Source organism: Ursus arctos, unplaced genomic scaffold (assembly GCF_023065955.2).
Source record: "Ursus arctos isolate Adak ecotype North America unplaced genomic scaffold, UrsArc2.0 scaffold_14, whole genome shotgun sequence".
Lineage (NCBI taxonomy): Eukaryota > Metazoa > Chordata > Mammalia > Carnivora > Ursidae > Ursus > Ursus arctos.
Window position 1 is genome coordinate 29,448,489 of NW_026622808.1, and position 23,322 is coordinate 29,471,810.

At 49.8% G+C, this 23,322-nt stretch overlaps 1 protein-coding gene across 1 annotated transcript in view; it reads right to left on the reverse strand.

Annotated features, from left to right (window-relative positions):
• Positions 1 to 9,383, reverse strand: part of CDCP1 (CUB domain containing protein 1) — a 55,724-nt gene extending 46,341 nt beyond the window's left edge. Inside the window, exon 1 of the mRNA XM_026500639.3 lies at positions 9,147 to 9,383. Within this exon, the coding sequence (XP_026356424.2) occupies positions 9,147 to 9,228 (82 nt within the window). The 5' untranslated portion in view covers positions 9,229 to 9,383. The remainder of the gene's footprint in view (positions 1 to 9,146) is intronic.
• Between the last annotated feature and the right edge of the window lie 13,939 nt (positions 9,384 to 23,322).

A 23,322-nucleotide genomic window follows, 5' to 3' on the forward strand; every position in this document is an offset into this window, starting at 1 on the left:
CTGCTTTAGCCAAACATTTGTTTGAAATAGCCTGACGTTCCGCCCCCAGATCAGCCGCGGAAGAGAAGGCATCTGTTTGGATGGATCGGCGTGTGCCGGGACAGACAGCATCCCAGCCTGGCTCCCAGCTGGACCACACACCGTCAAGGGCTACAGAAGGCTCCTTGGGGCTCCAAGCTTTGTCTGGCATCGTGCGTGGCCACGTGGTGGACCCAACCCGCAAAACGACAGCTTAACTTAAACTCCATGTAATCTGGGGACTCATTAACATTTGATGAAACTCGTTTCTGGAGACTATCTTTTACCATCGCAGACAGAGGCAGCAGATTGGAACTTTGTATGTTTTTGCAGAAATGGCACATTCACCCAGAATCCTCTGGTCTTCTGTCACGGAGGCTCAGGAGTATCTGCACTTGACTTAAAACTTAAAGAAAGCTACATCGTCTGCGCTTATGGAGCAGTTTTAATTCATTCTTTGGAGATATTTCCAAATTCATTACTTAAAGACGCTCCCACTTTGAAGTGAGGTGCTTAATGGCGTTGGAGTCCTATTACTGAGTTGTGTTTGCATCGGGCAGAACGGGAGGCTGGTCTGAGAGGACAGCCCCTCCCGGCAAAGTCAGACCAGCCAGGCTGTCAGTGGTGCCCTGGTCTGGGGCTCCTCTGCTCAGGAAAGACTTGAGAAGTGCCGATCGCTTTTTTAAGTCCAGTTGAAAAAGAACTTTGCGTTTCATACGAGTTGTAAAGCAAACGTCCGTAAGGCAAAATCTGATTTTCTATTGTGTTCTTTCACAGATTCAGCACCACTATCCAGAGAAAACCAAACCAAACCAACCCAGTTAAGATGCTGTGGGGGTAACGTGGCTCCAATGGGGAACACGCAGGACAATACAAAGTCCTTGTCACTGCGGACCCCTTCCCACCCCCACCCTCTACCTCCTGAGCACACGTTTCAGGGGACCAGCAGCGACTTAGCACATCGTCTATGCGGCGAAGCTCCTGGTCCTGGTGTGAGGCCGAGAACCTGGATCGCCAGGGAGTTCTCCTCCATCCTCTACAAGAACACAGAGTGGTGGTCCCCTCTGTCAACCCACGTTCTCTTTTTTTCTACTTTCCAGGACCGAGCTTCCCTCTTTCTCCTCTTCTGTCTGATCTGCATCGGATCTGGAGCCAGAAGACCTGAGGTTTAGAACTTCTGACCCTCAGCCCCTTCCAACCGTGTGACTCAAGGAAGTCACCTAACTTCTCTGAGTTCGTTCCCTCCTAAAAAGACGAGGGTTGACCTGGAGTCCCCATCTGTTCATTCCACACATAATTTATTACATGCTAGCTATGTGCCAGGCACCGTTCCAGCCACTAAGCTCATGGGTGTTGGATAGGAACCTGCCTGAGCTGTTCCCCTAGCTCAGGGGTCTCCAGGAGGCCCACCGACCAGCTTTGGTTTAAATCAGCTCATAAAACATCAGGGCTGGTGCTTCTTCAGCAGGGCCCAAGCCCCTACGTGAAAGACTGGAAAACCAAGGGGCGCCTGAGTGGCTCAGCTGGTTAAGTGTCTGCCTTCAGCTCAGATCATGATCCCGGGGTTCTGGGATCAAGCCCCACGTCGGGCTCTCTGCTCAGCAGGGAGCCTGGTTCTCCCCCTCCCTCTGCCCGTGTTCTGCCTACTTGTGCTCTCTCTCTTTCTGTCAAATGAATAAATAAAATTTTTTAAAAATTGGAAAGCCAAGGCCCAGAGAGGCGAGGCAACTTTCCCAAGTCCTAAAGCTTATCGTTGACAAGACTTGAGGATATTCCACATGTCCTGACTCTTACGTCTGGTGCTCTCCCCACTCTGCCCATGGCCTTGCCAACTGGACAATGCTAACTTCTTCCAGGGTCACATCTAGGCTCCATTTCAGTCTCCCTTCCAGTGGGATAGGGCCATGCCACTGAGTTTTAGCCAAGACAATGGCGGCACAAATGATGTAGAATGACTCCCATGCTCGGGTCATAAAAAGCTCCTGTGTGAGCCCCTTCACATTCTTTTGCCTTCTGCCAGTTTCATGTGGATGAGCTCGGAAGCCGCACATTGAAGATGGCAGAGCAAGAAAGCGGAAGGAGCCTGGGTCCTCATCACTGCTTGGAGGGGATCCCCTGTTTGGGATCTTATATGAGCAAGAAATACGCATCTGTTGTGTTTGCGCCATGACCCACATTTGGGTTTGTGTGTTACAGCAGCTTAGAGTGTGTTACCCCTTAACCATGAGACTCACCGATGTAAAAAGTCGGTAAGAACAAATGACTCCTCAATGTCAACGTGAGGTGCTACCAGAACCTATGCCTGGCTGCCGTCTTCTTGACACCCCGGACTCCGGGCACGATGAACACTTAGCCAAAAGTAAATATTGAAAAGGAAGGTCAAGATGTTTCTCTTGTCTAAAATGTATGGTTAGTTTCAACCGGAAGGATGAAACGCAGGAGCAAACCGCAGCGTGGGGCAGTGCAGAGCCAGCACTCTCAAACGGGTCCGCCCAGATCCACAGATACGCGCCACCGCTCATTAGCTGTGACCTTGGGCAAGCTGTCTCACTTCTGTTACTCACTTTGCTCCATTTGTTCTTTGATACTTTCTGTACAAATCCTTTGACCCAGTAATTCCCTCCTCCAGGAATTTCACCCACGGGTAAACTTGCCTATATGCCTAATGAAGTCAAATGCAAATATGGTCACTGAGGCTCTGTTTATATAAAAACAAAAGACCGGAGTGCCTGGCTGGCTCTGTGGATTAAGGGTCTGACTTTGGCTCAGGTCCTGATCTCAGGATCCTGGGATCGAGCCCTGTCAGGCTCCCTGCTCAGCAGGAAGTCTGCTTCTCCCTCTCCCTCTGCCCCTCCCCCTGTTCATGCTTTCTCTCTCTTTCTCTCTCAAATAAATCAGTAAAATCTTACAAAAATAAATAAATAAATAAATAAATAAAAACAAAAGACTGGAAACAACCCACCAGTAAGAGGCCGGTGAAATACAACATGGTGTGCCCACGGCAAGGAATATTATGCAGCCGTCAAAAAGAATGACAGCCCCTGTATGCTCCAATCTGGAGTGACCACAAGATGGGCAAAATCATAAAAAGTGAGCAAAACCAAGACGCACGTGAGACACACACATTCATAAACCTGTACGTGTGTAGAACAGCTCAGGAACACCGCGTAAGAAACCATGGCTCCTCTGGGAGAGAGCCTGGGGTCAGAGGTGGACGGGGGCGTGCTTCCTCCCACACACCCTTTCCTACTCTTTGAATTTCTGTTACCGCGTCCAGGTGTTTTCGAAACGCAGTCTTGAAATTCTTCGAATATTAAAAGCACACACACATCCCTAGAACAAATATGACCACAGCACTAAGTGCTGCTCGTTCTAAATGAAAGGATATGTCTGGAGCACAAACGCCGTCTCTGAGAGGACTAGCTAACGTTGTCTTCAGGAGTCCCACTGCGCACAGCGGTTATTACGGTGCACTGGTGACAGGAGCCAGGCTCTTCGGTCAGGCTATCTGGGCCGCCATCTTAGCATCACTACCTACCAGCTGGGTGACCCTGGGCAAGTGACTTCACCTCTCTGTGCCCCTCAACACAGGGGTCTTCGTGGGGGTACTTGCTAAAGGATGGAGAGGTGAAAAGCTAGCAGGTTTCCTCAAGAGCACCTCCTCAATTCACATTTTCTCGGGAGAAAGCGGCTTAGTTTTTATTTATTTTATATTTTTAAAAGATTTTATTAATTTATTTGACAGAGAGAGAGCACAAGCAGGGGGAGTAGCAGAGGGAGAAGGAGAAGCGGGCTCTCTGCTGAGCAGGGAACCCGATGTGGGGCTCGATCCCAGGACCCAGGGATCATGACCTGAGCCGAAGGCAGCTGCCCAACCGACTGAGACACCCAGGCGCCCTAGCTCGGTTTTTATGACTCAAAGCTTGTTTCATCCATCATACTTCTTTCTGGCCAATGTCCACTGAGGAAACAGGAAAATTTACAGCTCCAAACACAACACAACATTGTAAACAAAATGGTACTCAGAAGGTCTTGCCTCACATTGCAAATACAACAGGCGGAGTGTCAGGATCTGCTGGAGATGCCCCCAGTGTCAACAAGGGGGGTTCAGCAAGGTACTACACACAAAGCCGCTGTCCGAGAAAAACCACACGAACGGTCCGGCAATCCGGAAGTGACGTCTTATGTATTTTACACTGAACAGAATCAGTTGTTAATTACAGATGGGCGTCTTTCTGTGTTTCATTATGCCTTTGGAAACGGCTGGCAGTTTGGGTTGTTATAGTTTTTCCCATATGAAATACTGAGACACAGGGCATCAGCGTTTCATGCAGAATGTCTGGTTTTAAAGAATGAAATTAGGGGCGCCTGGGTGGTTCAGTCGGTTAAGCGTCTGCCTTCCACTCAGGTCGTGATCCCAGGGTCCTGGGATCGAGCCCTGAGTTGGGCTCCCTGCTCCACGGGGAGCCTGCTTCTCCCTCTGCCTCTGCCTCCCTTTCTCTCTCTGTCTCTCATGAATAAATAAATAAAATCTTTAAGAAAATTTAAAGAATGAATTACTGATGGTACGCGAGACACGCTTACATACAAAATACTCTCCCGAGTGGCCGGCATATGTGCTCCACATGTGTTAGCTATGACAGGAAGTAGTGAGTGATTTTAAAAAATGTACTGAATACAAACCCAAGGAGGTGAGCTGGGAAACTTGGCTCTCCTGGCTGGTTGTCAAGAACGTTGCCAGCTGCCTGGGAGAAGGTGAAGGGCTAATTACAAGGCTGTCGGAAGTGGTTTGAAATAATTTGTGGGATAATTTTTATAATTTAGAATGATAATTAAAGGGTATGAACTTTTCTTAGTCAGGTGGAGAGCCTTAGCCATGGGTCTCCCATAGCAGGGGTCTTGCCATCCCCCACTGCCCCACCCCCTTGAGCTCAATCACGAACCCTCCGACCAGCAAGCTCCACCCCCTCGGCTATCCAAGCCCAAGTCTGCACTGCAGCGCAGAATTCCAGGTGAGGCTTGGGCTATAAGCCAAGGGATTCAGTTCTGGTTTTTTTTTTAAATAAAGATTTTATTTATTTTTTAGAGAGAGAGAGTGTGTGTGTACAAGTGGGGGCGAGGGGCAGAGGGAGAGGGAGAAGCAGACTCCCCGCTGAGCAAGGAGCTCACTTTGGGGCTAGATCCCAGACCTCGAGATCATGACCTGAGCCGAAGGCAGACACCTAACCAACTGAGCCACCCAGGCGCCCCTGGGGTTTCGTTGTTGTTGTTTGGTTGGTTTTTGGCAAAAGAACAATCACTTGGACTATTAGTACTCTCTAGCTGGGGTGCGCCTAGGAGTCTTAGAACCCGGTTCAGACCCTGCCTGCTGGACTAGAGGGAGGAAAAGGCTTCTTCCCTAGATGTTGCTTAAACAGTGAGGATAGCCTGCAAGTGTGGGAAGCGGCGGCTCGCACACGGTGGCTGGAACGTCCACCAGGACCACAGGACGAACGCTCCGCAGGGCCACGGTGGAGGACGGATCCCCCGCCCGAACAGTTCCTCTACTCTTCACGTCAGCAGTTCTATGCCCAGGGTTTTAGTCGGACAGATCGTCAAGAAAGCACAGAACAATATAGTGGACAAGAACATTCTCAGATATATCCAAACGGGCTAGTCCAGCTCATACTACTTTATAATCTCATCAACACAAAGATAACATCATTTTATGTCAGTATAGAATCTGTGCTATGTAATTTTTTAAAAGATTAAAAAAAAAGATTTTATTTATTTATTTATTTGAGAGAGAGAGAGAAAGGGAGAAAGAGAGAGGGAGGGAGAGTACAGAGGGAGAATGAGAGGGAGAACGCAATGCGGGGCTCGATCCCAGGACCCCAGGATCACGGCCTGAGCCGAAGGCAGACACTTCACCGACTGAGCGTTACCCGACCCAGGCGTCCCTGTGCTATGTCATTTTTAATGTCTTTTCACTGAACGGACCTATCAGAATTGATAGAAGCAGTCTCCTATTGTCAGACATTTTTTTTTTTTAAGATTTTATTTATTTATTCGACAGAGATAGAGGCAGCCAGCGAGAGAGGGAACACAAGCAGGGGGAGTGGGAGAGGGAGAAGCAGGCTCCTAGCGGAGGAGCCTGATGTGGGGCTCGATCCCACAACGCCGGGATCACGCCCTGAGCCAAAGGCAGACGCTTAACGCTTAACCGCTGTGCCACCCAGGCGCCCCAGCCATGTTCTGTTTTTTAGCAGGAAAAGTGGAAAGCAAATTAAATGTCCAATGGGACTGGTGAAAGCCACACAACGGATGGTCCCATTTTTGGTTTTACACACACATGCGCACACGCACACTGCACCAAAGTGACCAAAGTGCTTGGCTCACAGATGATTGTTTCTCATGTTGATTATATTTATTACCAATTTTTCTACAATAACTTTATATTGCTTGAAACATTTTAATTGGTGTTTTCCACTTCCTTCCCCTACCCTGGGGAGCCTGGGAGAACCCCCAGAAGAGCGTGCGGGGGGGGGGGGGGAGACAGTCTTCACAGCCAAAATGGCAGCATCTGAGGTGAACGCGGAGGCTGCCGGGCCAGCCTCAGAGCACCTCCCTACGGTCAGCAGAGCAGCCCTGTCTGACCCTTAGTCATGAAAATCTGTGGGGTGAGGGAGACTTCCTGGGTCCTGCCAGTTACACATTCCAGACAACAGCCGCCAGCTCCTCATTTGAATCGGAAGCATGATGAACACACATACTCATCGAGGGCGAGTGAACACATTGTTTGATGACGGCTCACAGTTCTGGCAAAAAACAATGGCGGCAAGACTGGGGTCACTGACCCAGACTCTGGTATCTCAGCAGTTCTTAAAACGTCACCAAGTTGAGGTTTTAACAAGGTTATGATTCCAACTTCACTAGTCACTCCCTCCTGGAAGTGGGAGGGCGGGTGGTTACACCAAACCCACCCAAACACACCACCCAAAGACACCAACTTCCTTTTATGGAGTTCAGTTCTGCAGAGATGCCAACCTCACTTTCACTGTACCGAGTCTTTGTTAACAGAGTTCAGAGATCTTATTTTTAGATTTTATTTATTTATTTTACAGAGAGAGAGAGAGAGCATGAGCAGGGGGAGGGGCAGCCAGAGGGAGAAGCAGGCTCCCCACTGAGCAGGTAGCCTGATGCAGGACTCGATCCCAGGACCCTGGGATCATGACCTGAGCCAAAGGCAGACGCTTCACCGACTGAGCCACCCAGGCGCCCCAAGAGTTCAGAGATTTAACAAACAAATTCACTGGGTCTCCGTCTCTTCTGGACAGACTCCAGTAACTGCTCAAAGGCCCCTACCCGTGAGGCCACCCCCAAGACTTCAGACAAAGCAGCTGAACTCTGCAACAGCTCTAACCTCCAAGACACAGCCCTCAGTTCAGCCCAGAGACGTGGCCGCACAGAGCCAGTTCCCAGTTCCGGAGACCACAACAAGGGTTTAAGAACGGGAGATGGGGAGTTCCTCGGCTTCCCCGTATTTATACCTGAACCATGAGACATGGCTCCGAGAGTCAGGAACTTCCCGGAAGGAAGGGTCTCTGCTGGAGCTCCCGGAAACCAAAATGGCAGCCTCTCCAGGCCCCAGGGACACATCAGAGGCATTGACAGAGGCCAGTTCAGGCCACCCCGTCATCCTTGTCAGGACTAATTCCGTGATTTACACCGTATTCTTACTGGAGGGATTCTAGGTATCAGAGACCATACAAAACATCTCAAACAATCCCAGTTTCCATACAGCCCCCAAGTGTGATCGGACACACATTTTTCTCACACACATTTTCACTCACGAAATCACTCTATTCTGAAACTTGTATTTTTCTTCAAAGGAAATCTGGGAAAATTCCGTCTGACAGTAAACGTGTTTTACAGTAACTATGTATGTGTGTGCAAGGTCTTAAATGAGGTCTTGAAATGTTCTATGAAAAGTGCAGCAATGCCACCGCGGGCCGTTGGAGGAAGGAACCAGGAAGCTGTTTGTAATGGGTTTGTAATGGTGGCATTTGCCAGAACGCCAAAGTTCACCGCACCCGCTTGGTTCTATTCCTTAACTTAATCCACACGGATCTACCTACCTGCCAAGTACAACCCCCCCCCCCCCTTAGCTGCCGCAAAGAATAATCAAAGACTCAAATCGCTTCCCGGAAAAATAATCAAAGACCCAAATCGCTTCCCGGAGAGCTCTTTAACAATCACAAAACCTGGGCTGGTCTCGGGAAAGGCCTCAAATCAAGTTCGTACACGAAGACACCTGGTTATTTCTGTGTTGTGATAGCTGCAGGACCCGCAGGGCACCTCCCCGCAGGCACAGGCAGCTGGGGTGAGTGGGGGGTCGGGGGGGGGTGGCGGTCCCTCCCCACAACCCGAACAACTGGAAATTCACACACGTCTCCGGAACGCCCCTTCGCCGACCTCTCGGCGGTCAAAGTGCAGACACTACCCAGAGGCGCCAGGAGCGGGGACTACAGCGCCTCCGCCGCACAGATGACCGGCGGCCTTCTCCTGCCTGGCGCTTTCATTTTCAAATTAATGTTCCCGAACTTCGGGAGAGCCGGAATGCAGCGTGCGGACCGGGACAAGGGTGATCCGCGGGGCTGTCGGGCGCCAAACCACTATTTTCTTGCACCTTCTCCCTGATCTAGGCGAGGAGGTGGAGGGTGGGCCAGGAGGGGACAGCTCCCTCCCCACGCCCAGACCTTGAGCCCCCAAGCACCCGCGTGAGGCAGGTCCCCGGGACTCGGCTGGGACACGCTCTTATTTTCTCCCGCGCCGTCTGCGCGGGGCTCATCCCCCCGGACCGCCGGGTTCCCCGCTCGGGAACACTCCCAGGTGCCACGGCCTGCGCCCAGGACGAGGTCGCTCGCAACCCAGGAGCGCACGGCCACCTCGCCAGACGCCGCGCGCCCCGGAGCCGGGCGGTCCCGGGGACTCCGCGCCGTGGGTGCGTCCCGACTGCGTCGCCCCGATCCCAACTCAGAATCCTCCGCACCCAGGGACCCTCGGCGCCTCCGCACCCTCCGCCGGGCCCCTGCTCGCGGGCCACCAACACCACTCCGCGCCACCCGCTACCGCCGCACTGCACTCACCCGCTCCGCGCCGCAGGAGTACAGCACCCAGCAGCAGGACCCCCAGCAGCGCGATCGTGACCCCGCAGTTCTGGCCGGCCATGGCTCCGGGGCGCCTCGGCCTCGGGGGGGAAATCGGCTGTGGCCGGTGGCTCTGAGCGGCGGCCGCGGGCGCCCGAGCCTGGCACCGGATGCGCCGCGCTCCGCCCCGGCGAGCTCACCTGCGTGCAGGCGCGCCGGCCCGGGCTCCGCCCTGCGCCCGGGAGCCGGAGCTGGCCGGGCCTGTCCCCTCCTCTGTCTCCTCCTCCCCTTCCTGCTGCAGCCCCCGCCCCTCCCTCCCAGAGTGCTGGGGCTTGTCGCCGCTTTCCCGGGCTAGTCTTCCCTCTCAGGGCTGAGGGTGATCAAACCTTTTTGTCTATGGGCTCGAATGTCGCCTTTGGGGAAGCCGATCAGCTTTCTCTTCCCTGTCCAGCCAACAAGAAAGCCCTTGTGAGCCCTGTTTTGCAAGGGAATCATATTTGTGGTTCACCCAAGCCCTGATTTCTCGTGGGCTCGCTGTCTCCTACCTGATTTGGCTGCGGAACTGTGAGTCTGCAGCCTTCCGCGCTTTACTTGCGGCATTTCTAATGTTCACCGCACCCCTTCCTCATTAGAGGAGACACTGCCCAAGGCCAGTTAGGAATTTACAGAGGCAGGGTTTCACAGGGCAGGAAGGGTTATCCAGGAAGGAGTTGCTTTGAAGAATGAATGAATGAGTAAATGAATGCTGGAGGCTGGAAAGGGCCAAGAGAAGAAATCTAAACATGTCCACAAAGGCGCCTTGAATTGCGGGCTGAGTAGTATGTGTGGTCTGGGCGTGAAGCATCCAAGCCACTGGCGGGGCTGTAAAAATCGAGGGCGCTGGGCTCTTTGCTTCCTCCCGGCTGCCTGTGCGCTTGGTTGCTCTTGTGAGTTCTCCTTCCACCCCACAGGCCACACACCAAACCTAGAGGCACGAGGCCACAGGGAAAGGCAGTAGACGGTTCAGGGACTCAGCTGGCAGACTCGGTGTCTGCTGGAATGACTCCATGCCCCCCCCCCCGGGGGCTACGTGTGCCTGTGGGCACCCAGAGGCGGGGCCAGGGTCACCCAGAGCAGCCGAGGATGACTGGGACAGGAACCCGAGCACATGCACGAGCGTCGACCTACTGTTCAGCCCCAACTTCCATCTAATTCCTGAGGGCCCAGTGACATCTCCCAGCAGCCCCTGTGCTCCTTGTGCATCAGGTGAGACGTCCTCTCTTAGGTGCTTCCTGCCCTTCCTTCTCTGATGAGAAAAAAGCAAACTCCGCCCTGGGGAGCCCGCAGTGCACAAGGGAGGCAGAGATGTCCAGACTGAGGGCATGACCCATCCTTTCCTCTCCCTAGAAAGGCCTGGACTGTGAGCTCATCTTCTGCTCCACTTCCCTCATCAGGCAGCGAGGTGGGGAAACTGAGGCCTAGAGGGAAGGAGGAAGATGAGAAAAGTAGGGAGGCTCTTGGTTCTCCCCACTGAACTGAGGGCAAGCTCATCAAGAAAAACAGATCTTGAGAAAAATCTAAACACCCTTTTAGTTTGTGTTTTTTGAAGATTCTATTTATTTGAGAGAGAGAGAGGAGGGAGCACGTGCACGCATGTGTGGGTGCGAGCAGGGAGGGGCAGAGGGGAGGGAGAGGAAGAAAGCATTTGAAGGGGTCTTTGCATTGAGTGTGCAGCCCCACACAGAGCTTGATATCACGACCGTGAGATCATAACCTGAGCCGTAACCAAGAGTCAGGCGCTCAACTGACTGAGCCACCCAGGTGCCCCAACACCCTTTTAAAATGTTTATGCTGGGGGCGCCTGGGTGGCACAGCGGTTAAGCGTCTGCCTTCGGCTAAGGGCGTGATCCCGGTGTTCTGGGATCGAGCCCCACATCAGGCTCCTCCACTGGGAGCCTGCTTCTTCCTCTCCCACTCCCCCTGCTTGTGTTCCCGCTCTTGCTGGCTGTCTCTATCTCTGTTGAATAAATAAATAAAATCTTAAAAAAAAAAAAAATGTTTATGCCGACCCAGAGAGTGAAAGCAGATTTTGTCAGTTTTCCTAATTCTAGGCTAGGATATATACCCCAGCATCTTTTCCTAGCATCCATTGCACTATTGTTTCCCATATATAATAATAATAATGATAATAATATAACAATATAATATAATAATATAATAAAATGATAATAATAATAGAGTGGCAGTGTGTTGAATTCAAAATATCGGAATTACTGCTTGACAAGCTTAAGGCTGAGGAGCAAGTAATTTCATTACTGTCTTATTTCTCCGAAGTTTGCTTACCCGTCTTCCCTGGGATAGTGACACCAACGGCCTATAAATGCCGTGCAAGTCAGTAATTCTCCGACGTGAAGGGCTGGCAATGGTCCCAGACCGCAGCACCAGCGGCAGCAAAGGGAAAGAGGTGAGCAAAGCGGGGAGGCATTCCTGCATCCTCTGTGTGACAGCCCAGCTACAGAGTTGAAATCAAGATGCCTTGAGGTAATGTCTTGGTTCTTGGAGTGGAACGTGAGTAAAGCAGTGTCAGGTGTGGAAACATTTTGTCGTACGAACGTGGCTGAATGGAAGGAGTCAGTTTTGGAAGGTTATTTCTGAGCTGGAAAGGAATGCAGGCAGCCACTGTCTATTGCCAGAGAAAAATGACAGATGGAAGGGTGAGGTGCTTTTTTAAAGATTTTATTTATTTATTTGTCACACAGAGAGAGAGAGAGACAGAGTGGGCAAACAGGGGGAGCAGGGGAGGGAGAAGCAGGCTCCCCGCCAAGCAAGGAACCCGAATGTGGGACTCGATCCCAGGACCCTGGGATCATGACCTGGGCTAAAGGCAGGTGCTTAACCGACTGAGCCACCCAGACGCTCCTGGAAGGGTGAGTTTTATTTATTTTTTATTTTATTTTTTAAAGACTTTATTTATTTATTCGACAGAGATAGAGACAGCCAGCGAGAGAGGGAACACAAGCAGGGGGAGTGGGAGAGGAAGAAGCAGGCTCATAGCGGAGGAGCCTGATGTGGGGCACGATCCCACAACGCCAGGATCACGCCCTGAGCCGAAGGCAGGCGCCCAACCGCTGTGCCACCCAGGCGCCCATGGAAGGGTGAGTTTTAAAACAAGTTATTCCATCTGATTTTGACCCTCCAGAAACCCTACAAAAGCTACAAAATAGAGCTTTTTTTAAATTATTTTTTATTCGACAGAGATATAGACAGCCAGCAAGAGAGGGAACACAAGCAGGGGGAGTGGGAGAGGAAGAAGCAGGCTCATAGCGGAGGAGCCTGGTGTGGGGCTCGATCCCATAACGCCAGGATCACGCCCTGAGCCGAAGGCAGACGCCCAACCACTGTGCCACCCAGGCGCCCCCAAAATACAGCTTTTAAAAAGACACAAAGACAAGGAGAATAGAGAGAAGACAACAGCAAGATCCTCTTGGAAGCTGGAAGGGGAGACAAGCAGTAACTGCCTTAGGAGCCTGGAGGCAGGAGAACCCTAAGCCAGGACGGGGGAAAAGTGAGAAATAGCGTGCTGTATACCATGGAATGCTCACAACTAAAAAATAAAACAAAGCAAAAAAACCTAAAAAACCCCCACAAAAACCCATAAAATAAAAAACAACTTAGGAACTGGTAGCACAAGTTATGGAGTGGAAGCCCAAAGGAAGGGCTAAAGCAAGGAAAACTGGGAGAAAACTATCTGAGAAGTGCTATAGTTTGACCATTGAAACCTTTCTTTCATTCCTCCTGGCTGGGCCACTGCCCCTCTGCACCAGCAGAAGTCTGCCGTGTTGTTTTCTGGAGAGGTTAAAACCAAGGGATCTGGGTCAGGAGTGTGAGGCAAAGCTGAAGACCTGGGAATTGTTCTGAAAAGCAGGTAGATTAAAGGAGCGAATGCATTCTGAATGCTGAACTCCCCAGCTGCCTGGCCCCAACGTGCCTCCCAGATTGCAGCATAGAGGGCTTTAACTTCCAGACTGGAGATGGAGTCTTCTCCTGGAGAATCTGACCAGCCCAAGAGGAAAGAGCCAAAGATAGGGACATTTGTCCCCATCAGCAGGATAACCAGAGCACAGGTATGAGGCTTCCCAGTTGATAACCCCCACCAACTCAGCTTTTTAATCTCTCTTTTAAATATGAGCAGACAATTAGGATTTCCAGACATCTGAGGAAAGCTTCTAACATGATAAAAGTCAAAATCAACCAACTAGCCAAACACAAAAACAAAGCAACTTGGAGGAAAGCAACTACCTAAGGAGAAGAAAACAAAACAAAACAGAAACAATTACTAACTTCCTTAGAGAGATAGCAGGCAACAGTATATCTGTGAAGCAGTAACAGGATGTTACGAAACGTGAAGATTCAGGGATCCACAAAACGGTTCTTGGAAATTACAGAAAAAAAATGATAGTTGATATTAACAAAAAAGTTCAAGGGTTGGAAGATTTCCCAGAAAGTAAAACAAAAGGACAAAAAAGAAAAAATAGGACAGAAAAATTAAGAAATTAGAGATCCAGTTCAGGAGATCCAACATCTGAATAATTTCTCTGATAATGATAATGCTCTTTCTCTAAGAAGAGAAAGCAAATGAAACAGAGAAGACATCATCAGTGATATAATTCAAGAAATCCCCCAAGCCTGCATGACGTGAGTTTCTAGATTTAAAGACTATGGAGTGTCCAGCACAATGGATAAGATAGGCTCACATCAAGGCACAGAAACCTACGAACAAAGAGAAGATTCTATAGCTTCCAGAGGCAAGACATGGGTCTCATGGAAAGGAACAGAAATCAAAATGGGTTTGGATTTCTCAACAGTGGCTCTGGAAGCTAGAAGATAATGAAGCAATACCGTCCAAATGCTGAAGGTTTAGTAACTTCCAATCAAGAATTCTATACCCAGCTGTGCTACCAATTCAGTATAAGGTAGGAAAAGCGCACTTTTAGATATCCCAGATCTAAGACAAAATAAGCAACCCCAAACATCAAACTTCCACACACCTTTTCTTTTTTTTTTAAATAAAAGATTCTATTATTTTTAAGTAATCTCTACAGCCAATGTGGGGCTTGAACCCACAACCCCAAGATGAAGAGTCACACGCTCTACCGACTGAGCCAACCGGGTGCCCCTCCCACACACCTTTTGTCAGGAGAATACTGGATGCTGCGTTCCGTTAAAAGAAGAAACGCAGGGGCGCCTGGGTGGGTCAGACGGTTAAGTGTCTACCTTTGGCTCAGGTCATGATCCCAGGGTCCTGAGATCTAGTCCTGCATTGGGCTCCCTGCTGAACAGGGGAGTCTGCTTCTCCCTCTCCCTCTGCCCCCCCCCTTTCTCTCACTCATGTGCTGTCTCTCAAATGAATACATAAAATCTTTTTTTTTTTTTAAAGATTATATTTATTTGACAGAGACAGCCAGCGAGAGAGGGAACACAAGCAAGGGGAGTGGGAGAGGAAGAAGCAGGCTCCCAGCAGAGGAGCCCGATGTGGGGCTCGATCCCAGAACGCCGGGATCACGCCCTGAGCCGAAGGCAGATGCTTAACAGCTGTGCCACCCAGGCGCCCCCATAAAATCTTTTTTTTTTTTTAAAAGAAGAAATGCATAACACAGAGAGATGAGTGGATATAGTTTATGGGGCTGAGCTTAATCACCTTAAGAAAGAGAACACAGAATTACAAACAAAATCAGGGGTGAAAAATGACTGTTTAGAACGAGGAAAGAAATCACCACAAATTACAAACTTGAAAAAAATAGAAAAATACCGCCAACATCACAGGATCAAGCAAAATAACCTGTTGTCTTTACTATGAACTCACAGGTACTGCTCGATATCATTCATTCCTTTAAGTCCTTTTGCTTCCTAGATGCGCGTGCTCTTTCTTCCGGAACTGCCAGGCTTCATCACGACAAGATGCATCAGCTAAGCTAAGATACCATCTTTTATTTATTTATTTATTTATTTATTTATTTATTTATTTATTTTTAAAGATTTTATTTATTTATTCGACAGAGAGAGACAGCCAGCAAGAGAGGGAACACAAGCAGGGGGAGTGGGAGAGGAAGAAGCAGGCTCCCAGCGGAGGAGCCTGATGTGGGATTAGATCCCGGAACGCCGGGATCACGCCCTGAGCCGAAGGCAGATGCTTAACGACTGTGCTACCCAGGCGCCCCCTAAGCTGCCATCTTGATGTATGGGCTTGAGTTCACACGGAAGCACTCACAGTTCATAGAAACACTACCCTGTTGTGCCCTACAAATGCAGGAGTTCTTACAAATTCTATTTGTGCGATTCCTATTAAATATAAAGAACAAAGTAGTATGGTACATTTATAAGCTTACCTGCTGCAGAATCCATTTATTCTTGACAGAAAAAACAAACTTTTCATTGTTTGATAAGGCATAATGAGAACTGAATATTCTACTTAAAATTTTGGTTTTGATAATTGGAAGAGTTTTCCGCAGATGGGCTTCTGGCTCTGCACATGTCACACGTGACTCCTCCTCCACTATCCACGTCCTTCTGGTTGGGCCCTGTAGGACAGGTTCCTCATGGGACACTACCTCTGACCTTATTCCTTTTGGTCATCTCACCTGTTGAGTCAGCCAGGTAGGCGGGAGTATTCCTGGAAGTCACCGCTGTGTGAGGATAGGTAATGATTTAACTGTGTAGGGAAGGGACTGTGAATCAGTTCTATTTCATCTCACCAAACCCCAATTAAATGTATCTCTGACTCAACGTCTCCTTAGCCAGATCCCCAAATGTCTACAGCTACTCAGTGCTGCGTTGCATAAGGGGAAGGGTGATGACGGGGGGGGGGGGGAGAACGTTTTTTTGCGGTTGAGACATGTGCCTTTGCAACTGGTACAAGAAACCTCTGGCCAGGTGAGCACAGGCCCTTGGAAGGGGCTGCACAGTGACCTTTGAGCTTTCTTTGCTTCATGGTCTATTTGCCTGTGGACACAGGGAGCACAAGATCCAGCAGGAAAGAGAGGCAAGAAGTCCCCAGGGTGATGTGCTCCAGGCTTAGAGAGCCCACAGTTGAGTCCAGACCGAGTCAGGTTGTCAAATGCATGGCCAAGGAGAGTGGGGGTCCCTCCCAAGTGAGCAGAGGGACAGAATGGAGTCCAACGGCGCATTATCTTCGAGGATGAGATCCACAGGTAATCATGGTGTTTGGCCGAGATGCGCACATCTCACACCTCGGCTTACCTGTGCTTTCCAGGAGCACCTGAGCCACGGACAGCTGAGAAACAAGAGACCAGGAGCCAGCGCCACGGAGTGACCCGCCCACCCTGGACACCGACCCGGGTTTTTACACAAGAGAGGCATCGACTTCTCTTCCTAAAGTTTCTATGAGTTTGGGCTTTCAGTCTCTTGTAACCGAACCGCATCCTAAGGAAAGCATAACAGATCTTTCTGGTGCCGTGGCATGTTTAAGGGAGAGCAGACTCAAGTGATTCACTCCAAAAAAGACTCTGACCTAAGCGGGTGAAGTTCAATGACTCAGCGACTACCAGTGTGGGTTCTGCAGTCAGGTGTCCTGGCTTCAGATGCGGGCTCTGCTCCTTACCGACATGCGCCACTCTCCGTGTGCCTCAGTTTCCCTATCCGTACACTGGGGCTACGAGGCGCGTCCTTCCTAGGGTGTTGTAAACATTCGTGAGACACGTGATACATGTCCAGCACAGTGTTTGGCGCACGGTAAACGCACAACGAAGGTGGCTGAGATTGCCTTTGCCGTAGGGTTTGGCAGGAAAGTTAGTTTCTGCTTGGTGGGAGTGGAAGCTATGGGGGTGGAAGAGAGAGTTCTAGAAAGAGAGCTCTGGAGACCAACATCGTCACGGTCTCTTTCAAGCGTGAAGGTGTCCGCTCCCCAAGGCAGGAAGCTGTCTCCGCTCCACTCACCTGGATGTTCCCGTGTCCCCAAAACAGCGCTTGGTAACTAATCAGCGCTCGTCAAGCCGAGGAATGCAGGGATTGCCCCGCGAACCCAGCCAGCTGAGCCTGGGGAGCTCCTGGAAACTGGGACCCTGAAAGGATGAATGCACAGTTCATTGGGAAAAGGGCTGGGGCCCCTGGCTTCCAGAATGAGGCCATTGTGGCTCACGCCAGGTGCCTGGCAGCAGCCCTGGCCTTGTGGGATCGGCCAGGGTCTGGTGTGCCAGGACTTCATCTGGTGTGGACAGAGGGCGGGAGGAACATCTGTCTGAACCAGGCAGTTTCTCTGAGACTTTGCTTTCCAGGCGATGAGATCAGTTAACAAAGTGGAGATTCTTCCGGGGCACAAACAGCCCTTAACTGTCGTTGCAACACCGACTACTGTGTCAGGGAGAAAACCGTCTAGGCCCAGTTTGGGCAGAAGCCCCTTTGTGAGTCTTGAAACAGAGGAGTCTGCTGTGGTCTTGGGATGAGATGGGTGTTTCAGGGGGCCGGGGGAGGACTTAGCCGGCCCAGTAATTTGCCCGAGGGTAACCATGTGGTACCATTTCAGTCCTAGGGTGAGTAAGACAAAGAAGGAAAAATCCTCGAGAAGGAGCGGCTGTGGACCGGGGCTGAGTGAACTCGGGTCGATGCCGTGACTCAGGGACTCACAGCAGGCAGCGAGGGAGCACTATCGTGCTCACCCCGCAGTTACCTGGAGCCCAGGGATGCATAATTCTATCACCTCCCCCATCGTGGCACCTAGGAGATCAAGGTGAATGTCAGGTGGCAGAAAGAGAGGAGTGTGGCCCGGAAGCCTGTGCTCCCTTCTACTCCCTTCTTCAAGCTTGTGCAAGTGGTTCCCTGCAAGTCACTTGCCTGCAGGGCGAAGAAAGGCACCCTGCCCTTCCTTGGAGAGCACCACCCTCGGATATGACCCATTCCTCCGTCAAGCCTGTGCCTGCCAGCCTTACTTCTTTCTTTTCTACCTTTCCGCTTGGAGTTTCAGAGGGGAAGGGCCCTTCTAAATGCTTTCAGGGATTTTCTTCCCCTGGGAGAGGGGATTGAGTCATAGAATCATTGAGCTGGAGGCCTTGGAGCTCATCTGGTTCTCACCTCCTGCTGGATGGAGTCTCAGAGGGGGGTATGCCACAAGTCACCCAGCAAGTGACCTCCAGAGCAGAGAAGCCAGATGTCCATCCAGGAGCCCATGAGTTCTTCCTAAATAATCCAGGTCCCACTCTGCCGGTACTTGGGGCTGGCCGGCATCCTTCTGCCCTCCTCCTGTACTCACCATGTTGCCACCTGCCCGCAACACTCGGCCTTTTGCAGCTTGGCTTCCACCCCCCATACTCTGCGGAAACTTTCCTTCCCAGAATGGCCAAAGCCTCTCCCCTTGGTCCCACCAGGTCTGGGGACAGGAAGATGGCTTCAGAAGGAGGAGGGGGATGGAGAACAGTTGTGGGCTGAAGCTCTGAGGCTCCCGCTGCCTCATCCAGGACTAGTTCAGGAGCTTCAAGGGGCTAAGACTGGGCTAGAACCGGCTAAGACAGGGTTAACCAAACAACACGGAAGCCATTGGTCAATATCCTTGCCTGTAGTCCTCCCCGCGCCCCCCCCCAGACACTTAATGGGCTAAGAATCCAATCCATAGGCGCGCCCCTGGAAAGACGCTTCTACTCCATCTCATGCACTCATGGGCTCTGTCCCTCTTTGATCTGCCAGCCAGGAAACTGAGACTGGCCTCATTGTCTTTGTCACTGTAATTTTTTGTCTTACGTAGAACTTTAAAAATATGCAAAAATAGGGAACACAGCACTATGAACCCCCATGTACTCATCATCCAGCTTCAAGTTGCCAACTCCTGCCCAGTCCCACCCAGTCCTCACCCATTTTTTTGGTATTACGGCTGGTTGGTATTTTTTTTAATAAACTGTTTATTTTGGAATAATTTTATATTTACAGAAAAGTCACCAAGATCACACAGAAATGCCATGTACTCTTCACCCAGATTCTTCTCACGCGAACATCTTGCAAACGTGATACTTTCATCAAAACTGAGAAATTAACCCTGGTACTTTATAATTAGCTAAACTCTCGACTTTCTTTGGATTTCAACCAGGTTTTCCACTAACATCCTTTTTCTGTCCCAAGATTCCATCTTGAACCCCACATTGCATTCAGTCCTCACATCTTAGTCTTCTCTGATCTGTGAGTGGTTTTGAGTCTTTGCTCATTCTTCATGCTTTGGCAGTCTTGAGGCCTGGCCGGGGGTCCTGCAGAATGTCCCCCGATCTGAGTTTGACGACTGTCTCAGGATTAGACAGGGGACGCGGATTTTTGGTGAGAACACCACAGATGTGGATCCCCCTTCTCATCGCTCCCTATGGGGGACTGGGGGTGGCATCCACAGGGCATCACCGGTGGTGTTCCCCTTCATCGCTTGGCTACACGGCTTCTCCAGACTCCTCCACCAAAAAGTTACCATCGTCCCCTTTCCCTGCTCTGTTCCTTGAAAGCAAATCACTAAGTCCATGGCATGTCTTTTAAATCCATTTTAGTCAATCAATTCCCCCATCTTTCTTGTTTTTTTTTTTCCCCAAAGTTTATTTTTGAAGCAACCAGGTCTTTGGTATCCTTTCTGTGATGTTATCTGCTGTTGGTGCTCACTGTGGTACCTTGGGACTAACGCCTTTAGATTCTCAGAACTTACCCTATCAAGGTATTTCCTAAATGAAGACAGTTCGTTTTCCGCCCCCATCTCACATCGTAGATCTCAGCAAATCAAAGGCACAGCCTATGGCTGGAAACACCATTATCTTAGGCACACCTAAGACAAAACCACTGCGAATTAATCTACGGCACCGTGCTTCTTACCACTTGGAACTTCTCCGTCGTTAGTGTAATTTTGAGGCAAGTGGAAGAATACCAAGGTCGAGTTAGCATTTTCCTTTTTCACGGACACAGAGGTTTACTCTTTGCTCAGTTGAGCTGCATTTGCTGGGCGTTGGGTCAAAGTCAGCGGGCAGCCTCCGACAGCTGGACGTCTGATGCGCTTAGGGCAGCCTGGGCTGCAGGGGCTCCGATCACTCCCGCCTTCCTCGTGTTCATTTGATGGTTCCTTCACCACCCCAGCGGAGTCTGTGTTTCTTCTGTCCGCCCTTGTTGGTGTGTGTTCTCTCCGTTTGCACACTTCTTGGTGACAAAACAGCCTAATCTCATTCTGTTTCTTCTAGGTACATTTCTTAAGACCCATAGCACTTGGTTATAGCTTTGCAAGAAATAAGGAATTGCAGTCATTCCTGTAAAGACAGATACTTGCTACTCTGCCATTTAACTTGCGCCCCACTGCCTTGTTTCCATGCCCTTCTATGCCTATACCAACTTTTTGTTTCCTTACTGAATCATGTTGTGATTTTTTTCGGGTGTTATTTTATTTTATTTTTCAGTAGGCTCCACACCCAGTGTAGATCCCAATGTGGGGCTTGAACTCACGACCCTGAGATGGAGACCTGAACTGAAATCAAGAGTCAGACGCTTAACTGACTGGGCCACCCAGGTGCCCCTAGGATGTGATTTTAAACCATAATTAAAGTCCATAAATGTAGAACCAACCATGCCTGTCATGCATTCCAGGGTGACAATCTGAACAGTTATGGCCGAGTGTGAGTGTGTATCGTCACACCCATGCCAGGGCTGCCGTTGTTGTAAGATGCCCCTCTAGTGGGATTTGTTTGATCCCCCCCCCCCTCCGAGGATTAGACCGGCTTCCTGAGTTTTGGGGAGGAAGATTACAGAGGTAAAATGACATTTGCATCACCTTTTATCAAGGGTCTAAATGATCGACATGACTTAGCACTGTTAGTATTAATCTTGACTGCCTGGCTGAGGTGGTGTGTGCCAGGTTTCTCTCCCTGCCCCCACCCTTGCCACGAAGTACTCTCTGGAAGGAAGGCATTATGCTCGGCCTGCACTTACGGAATGGGGAGTTATGCTCCCTCTCATTGAGGGCGGAGCTTGGATTTCTTTTTAAGTATCAGCCTCCTGGGGCGCCTGGGTGGCACAGCAGTTAAGCGTCTGCCTTCAGCTCAGGGCGTGATCCCAGAGTGCTGGGATCGAGCCCCACATCAGGCTCCTCCGCTAGGAGCCGGCTTCTTCCTCTCCCACTCCCCCTGCTTGTGTTCCCTCTCTCGCTGGCTGTCTCTTTCTCTGTCAAGTAAATAAATAAAATCTTAAAAAAAAAAAAAAGTATCAGCCTCCTGTGTTTCTCTCCATCTTTTCTTTCTTCCCTTGCCTTCTAAAAGTCTTGTTTCTGAAGTCTTTCTTCCAACGTGCGTTTGAATGTTTTCTCTTCACATATAAATACTCCCAGGTTTTTGGCTAGGTCCCTAGATGCTCCTCTTTTCCTTAAAGCAGGATTTTTCTGGGTTGACCTTACAGAGTGCCCCTTCTCTGGGATGCTCCAGTGGAAAGTGTTCTATGGACCAGTGCATGCAGAAGCTAGCTCATTCCTCACCCTTCTGTAGAGACTCACAGTGCACGTGAGCATATTAAAGCTCTGACAAGTCCTGCAATGAGGAAGCCTATTTAACTCAAAGGTTTCCCAAATGTATTTCACCTTGAGGCCTTTTATCATCTTCCATTGATTCAGAGACACACATGTTTTCCCTCACATGTTAACATTTCTGAAATTGGGATGCATCTTACAGCTGATTAGATAAGAAAACAATGTTTTTTTTTTTTCTTAGCATTTCCCGCAATCATGGCATCAGATACATCCATGGTATTTGAGATTTGAGGAAATGCAGGGTTTTTAAAAAATTTTTAAAATTTTTTTTGTGTGTGGAGCCCAATTCAGGGCTTGAAACCACAACCTTAATATCAAGACATGAACTGAGATCAAGAGTCGGACACTTAACCAAGTGAGCTGCCCAGGTGCCTTGGGAATGCAGTATTCACGGTACATCTGTGGATATTCTCCAGAACCAGTGAGAAGTGGAAACCGTATTAAGAAACTCAGCCTGCCAGGGCTTCAGGCTCCACCTCTTCCTACTTGGATGCTCTGTCTCCCCGGTTTTAGGCGCTCCTCAGTGTAGTAACAAGCCCAGATTCAGGGAACAGGCTGCCCTGGCCCACTGTACTTTGCAACATGACCAGAACGAACATTCCTTTGTGTAATGAGAGAATGGTAAGGATGGCCAGCTTTGCAGTGTCAACTTATGTAAACGGAATAGGTCCATGGTGCAACAGTATTTAAGGATTTCACGAGGCTTATACTCATTCCTTCCTTCCAGACCTTTCCAAATTCACTCTAATCCCTTAGGAAAAAAATGGGCTATAAAAAAAAAAAACCAACCAAACTAAAAGCTCTTTTGAAATATAATTCATATACCATAGAGTAGGAGATATAATTCCTATAAATGTAATTTAAAATGTAGAACTCTTTTTAATGTCCTTTTAAAATGTGCAACTCAGTGGCTTTTTTGTTTTGGTTTGGTTTAGTTTGGTTTCGGTTTGTGTGTGTGTGTTCACCAAGTTGTGTGTCAATTACCACTATCTAATTCCAGAACATTTTCATCACTTTAGGGGCTGCTTTAGTTTTTCTTTCCAGGGCTGTCATTTGCATTTTCCAAATAATAAAATATTTTCGAAGGATCCCAGCCTAGTTCCAAGGAAAGTGCGGGAAAAAGAAGTGGCAAAAACAGGAAAGCGCTGGAGAGGAAACTCGGACAATCCTTACAACCCCCAAGGTGGAGTGGGGGAGATGGGGGCGATTGGTGGCAGTGTTAATTTCTTCTGGGAGTGGGGCACCTGGGTGGCTCGGTTGAGGGTCTGCCTTGGGCTCTGGTCACGATCCCAGTGTCCTGGGATGGAGCCCTGCCCTCGCCCCCAACATCGGGCTCCCTGCTCAGCGGGGAGTCTGCCTCTCCCTTTTCCTCTGCCTGTCCCCACCACTCATGTGTGTGCTCTCTCTCTCTCAAATAAATACATTTAAAAATCTTAAAAATTTTTTTTCTGGGAATATTTATCTGGTTGGGCCTTCTGGGGTTTCACGGAAATGATAGCCCAACCTCACGTTTGATTAGGTTAGGAGGGTCTCCAGGCCAAGGGAGGTTCCACTGCTCCTGGGATGCTCAGAGTGTCTGCTGTCAGCTCCCAGCAAGGACCGGCAGGGGAGGAGGTGTGGTGAGATGAGCCTGAGTCCTGGCGTCGGGCAGGCCTGGGTCCG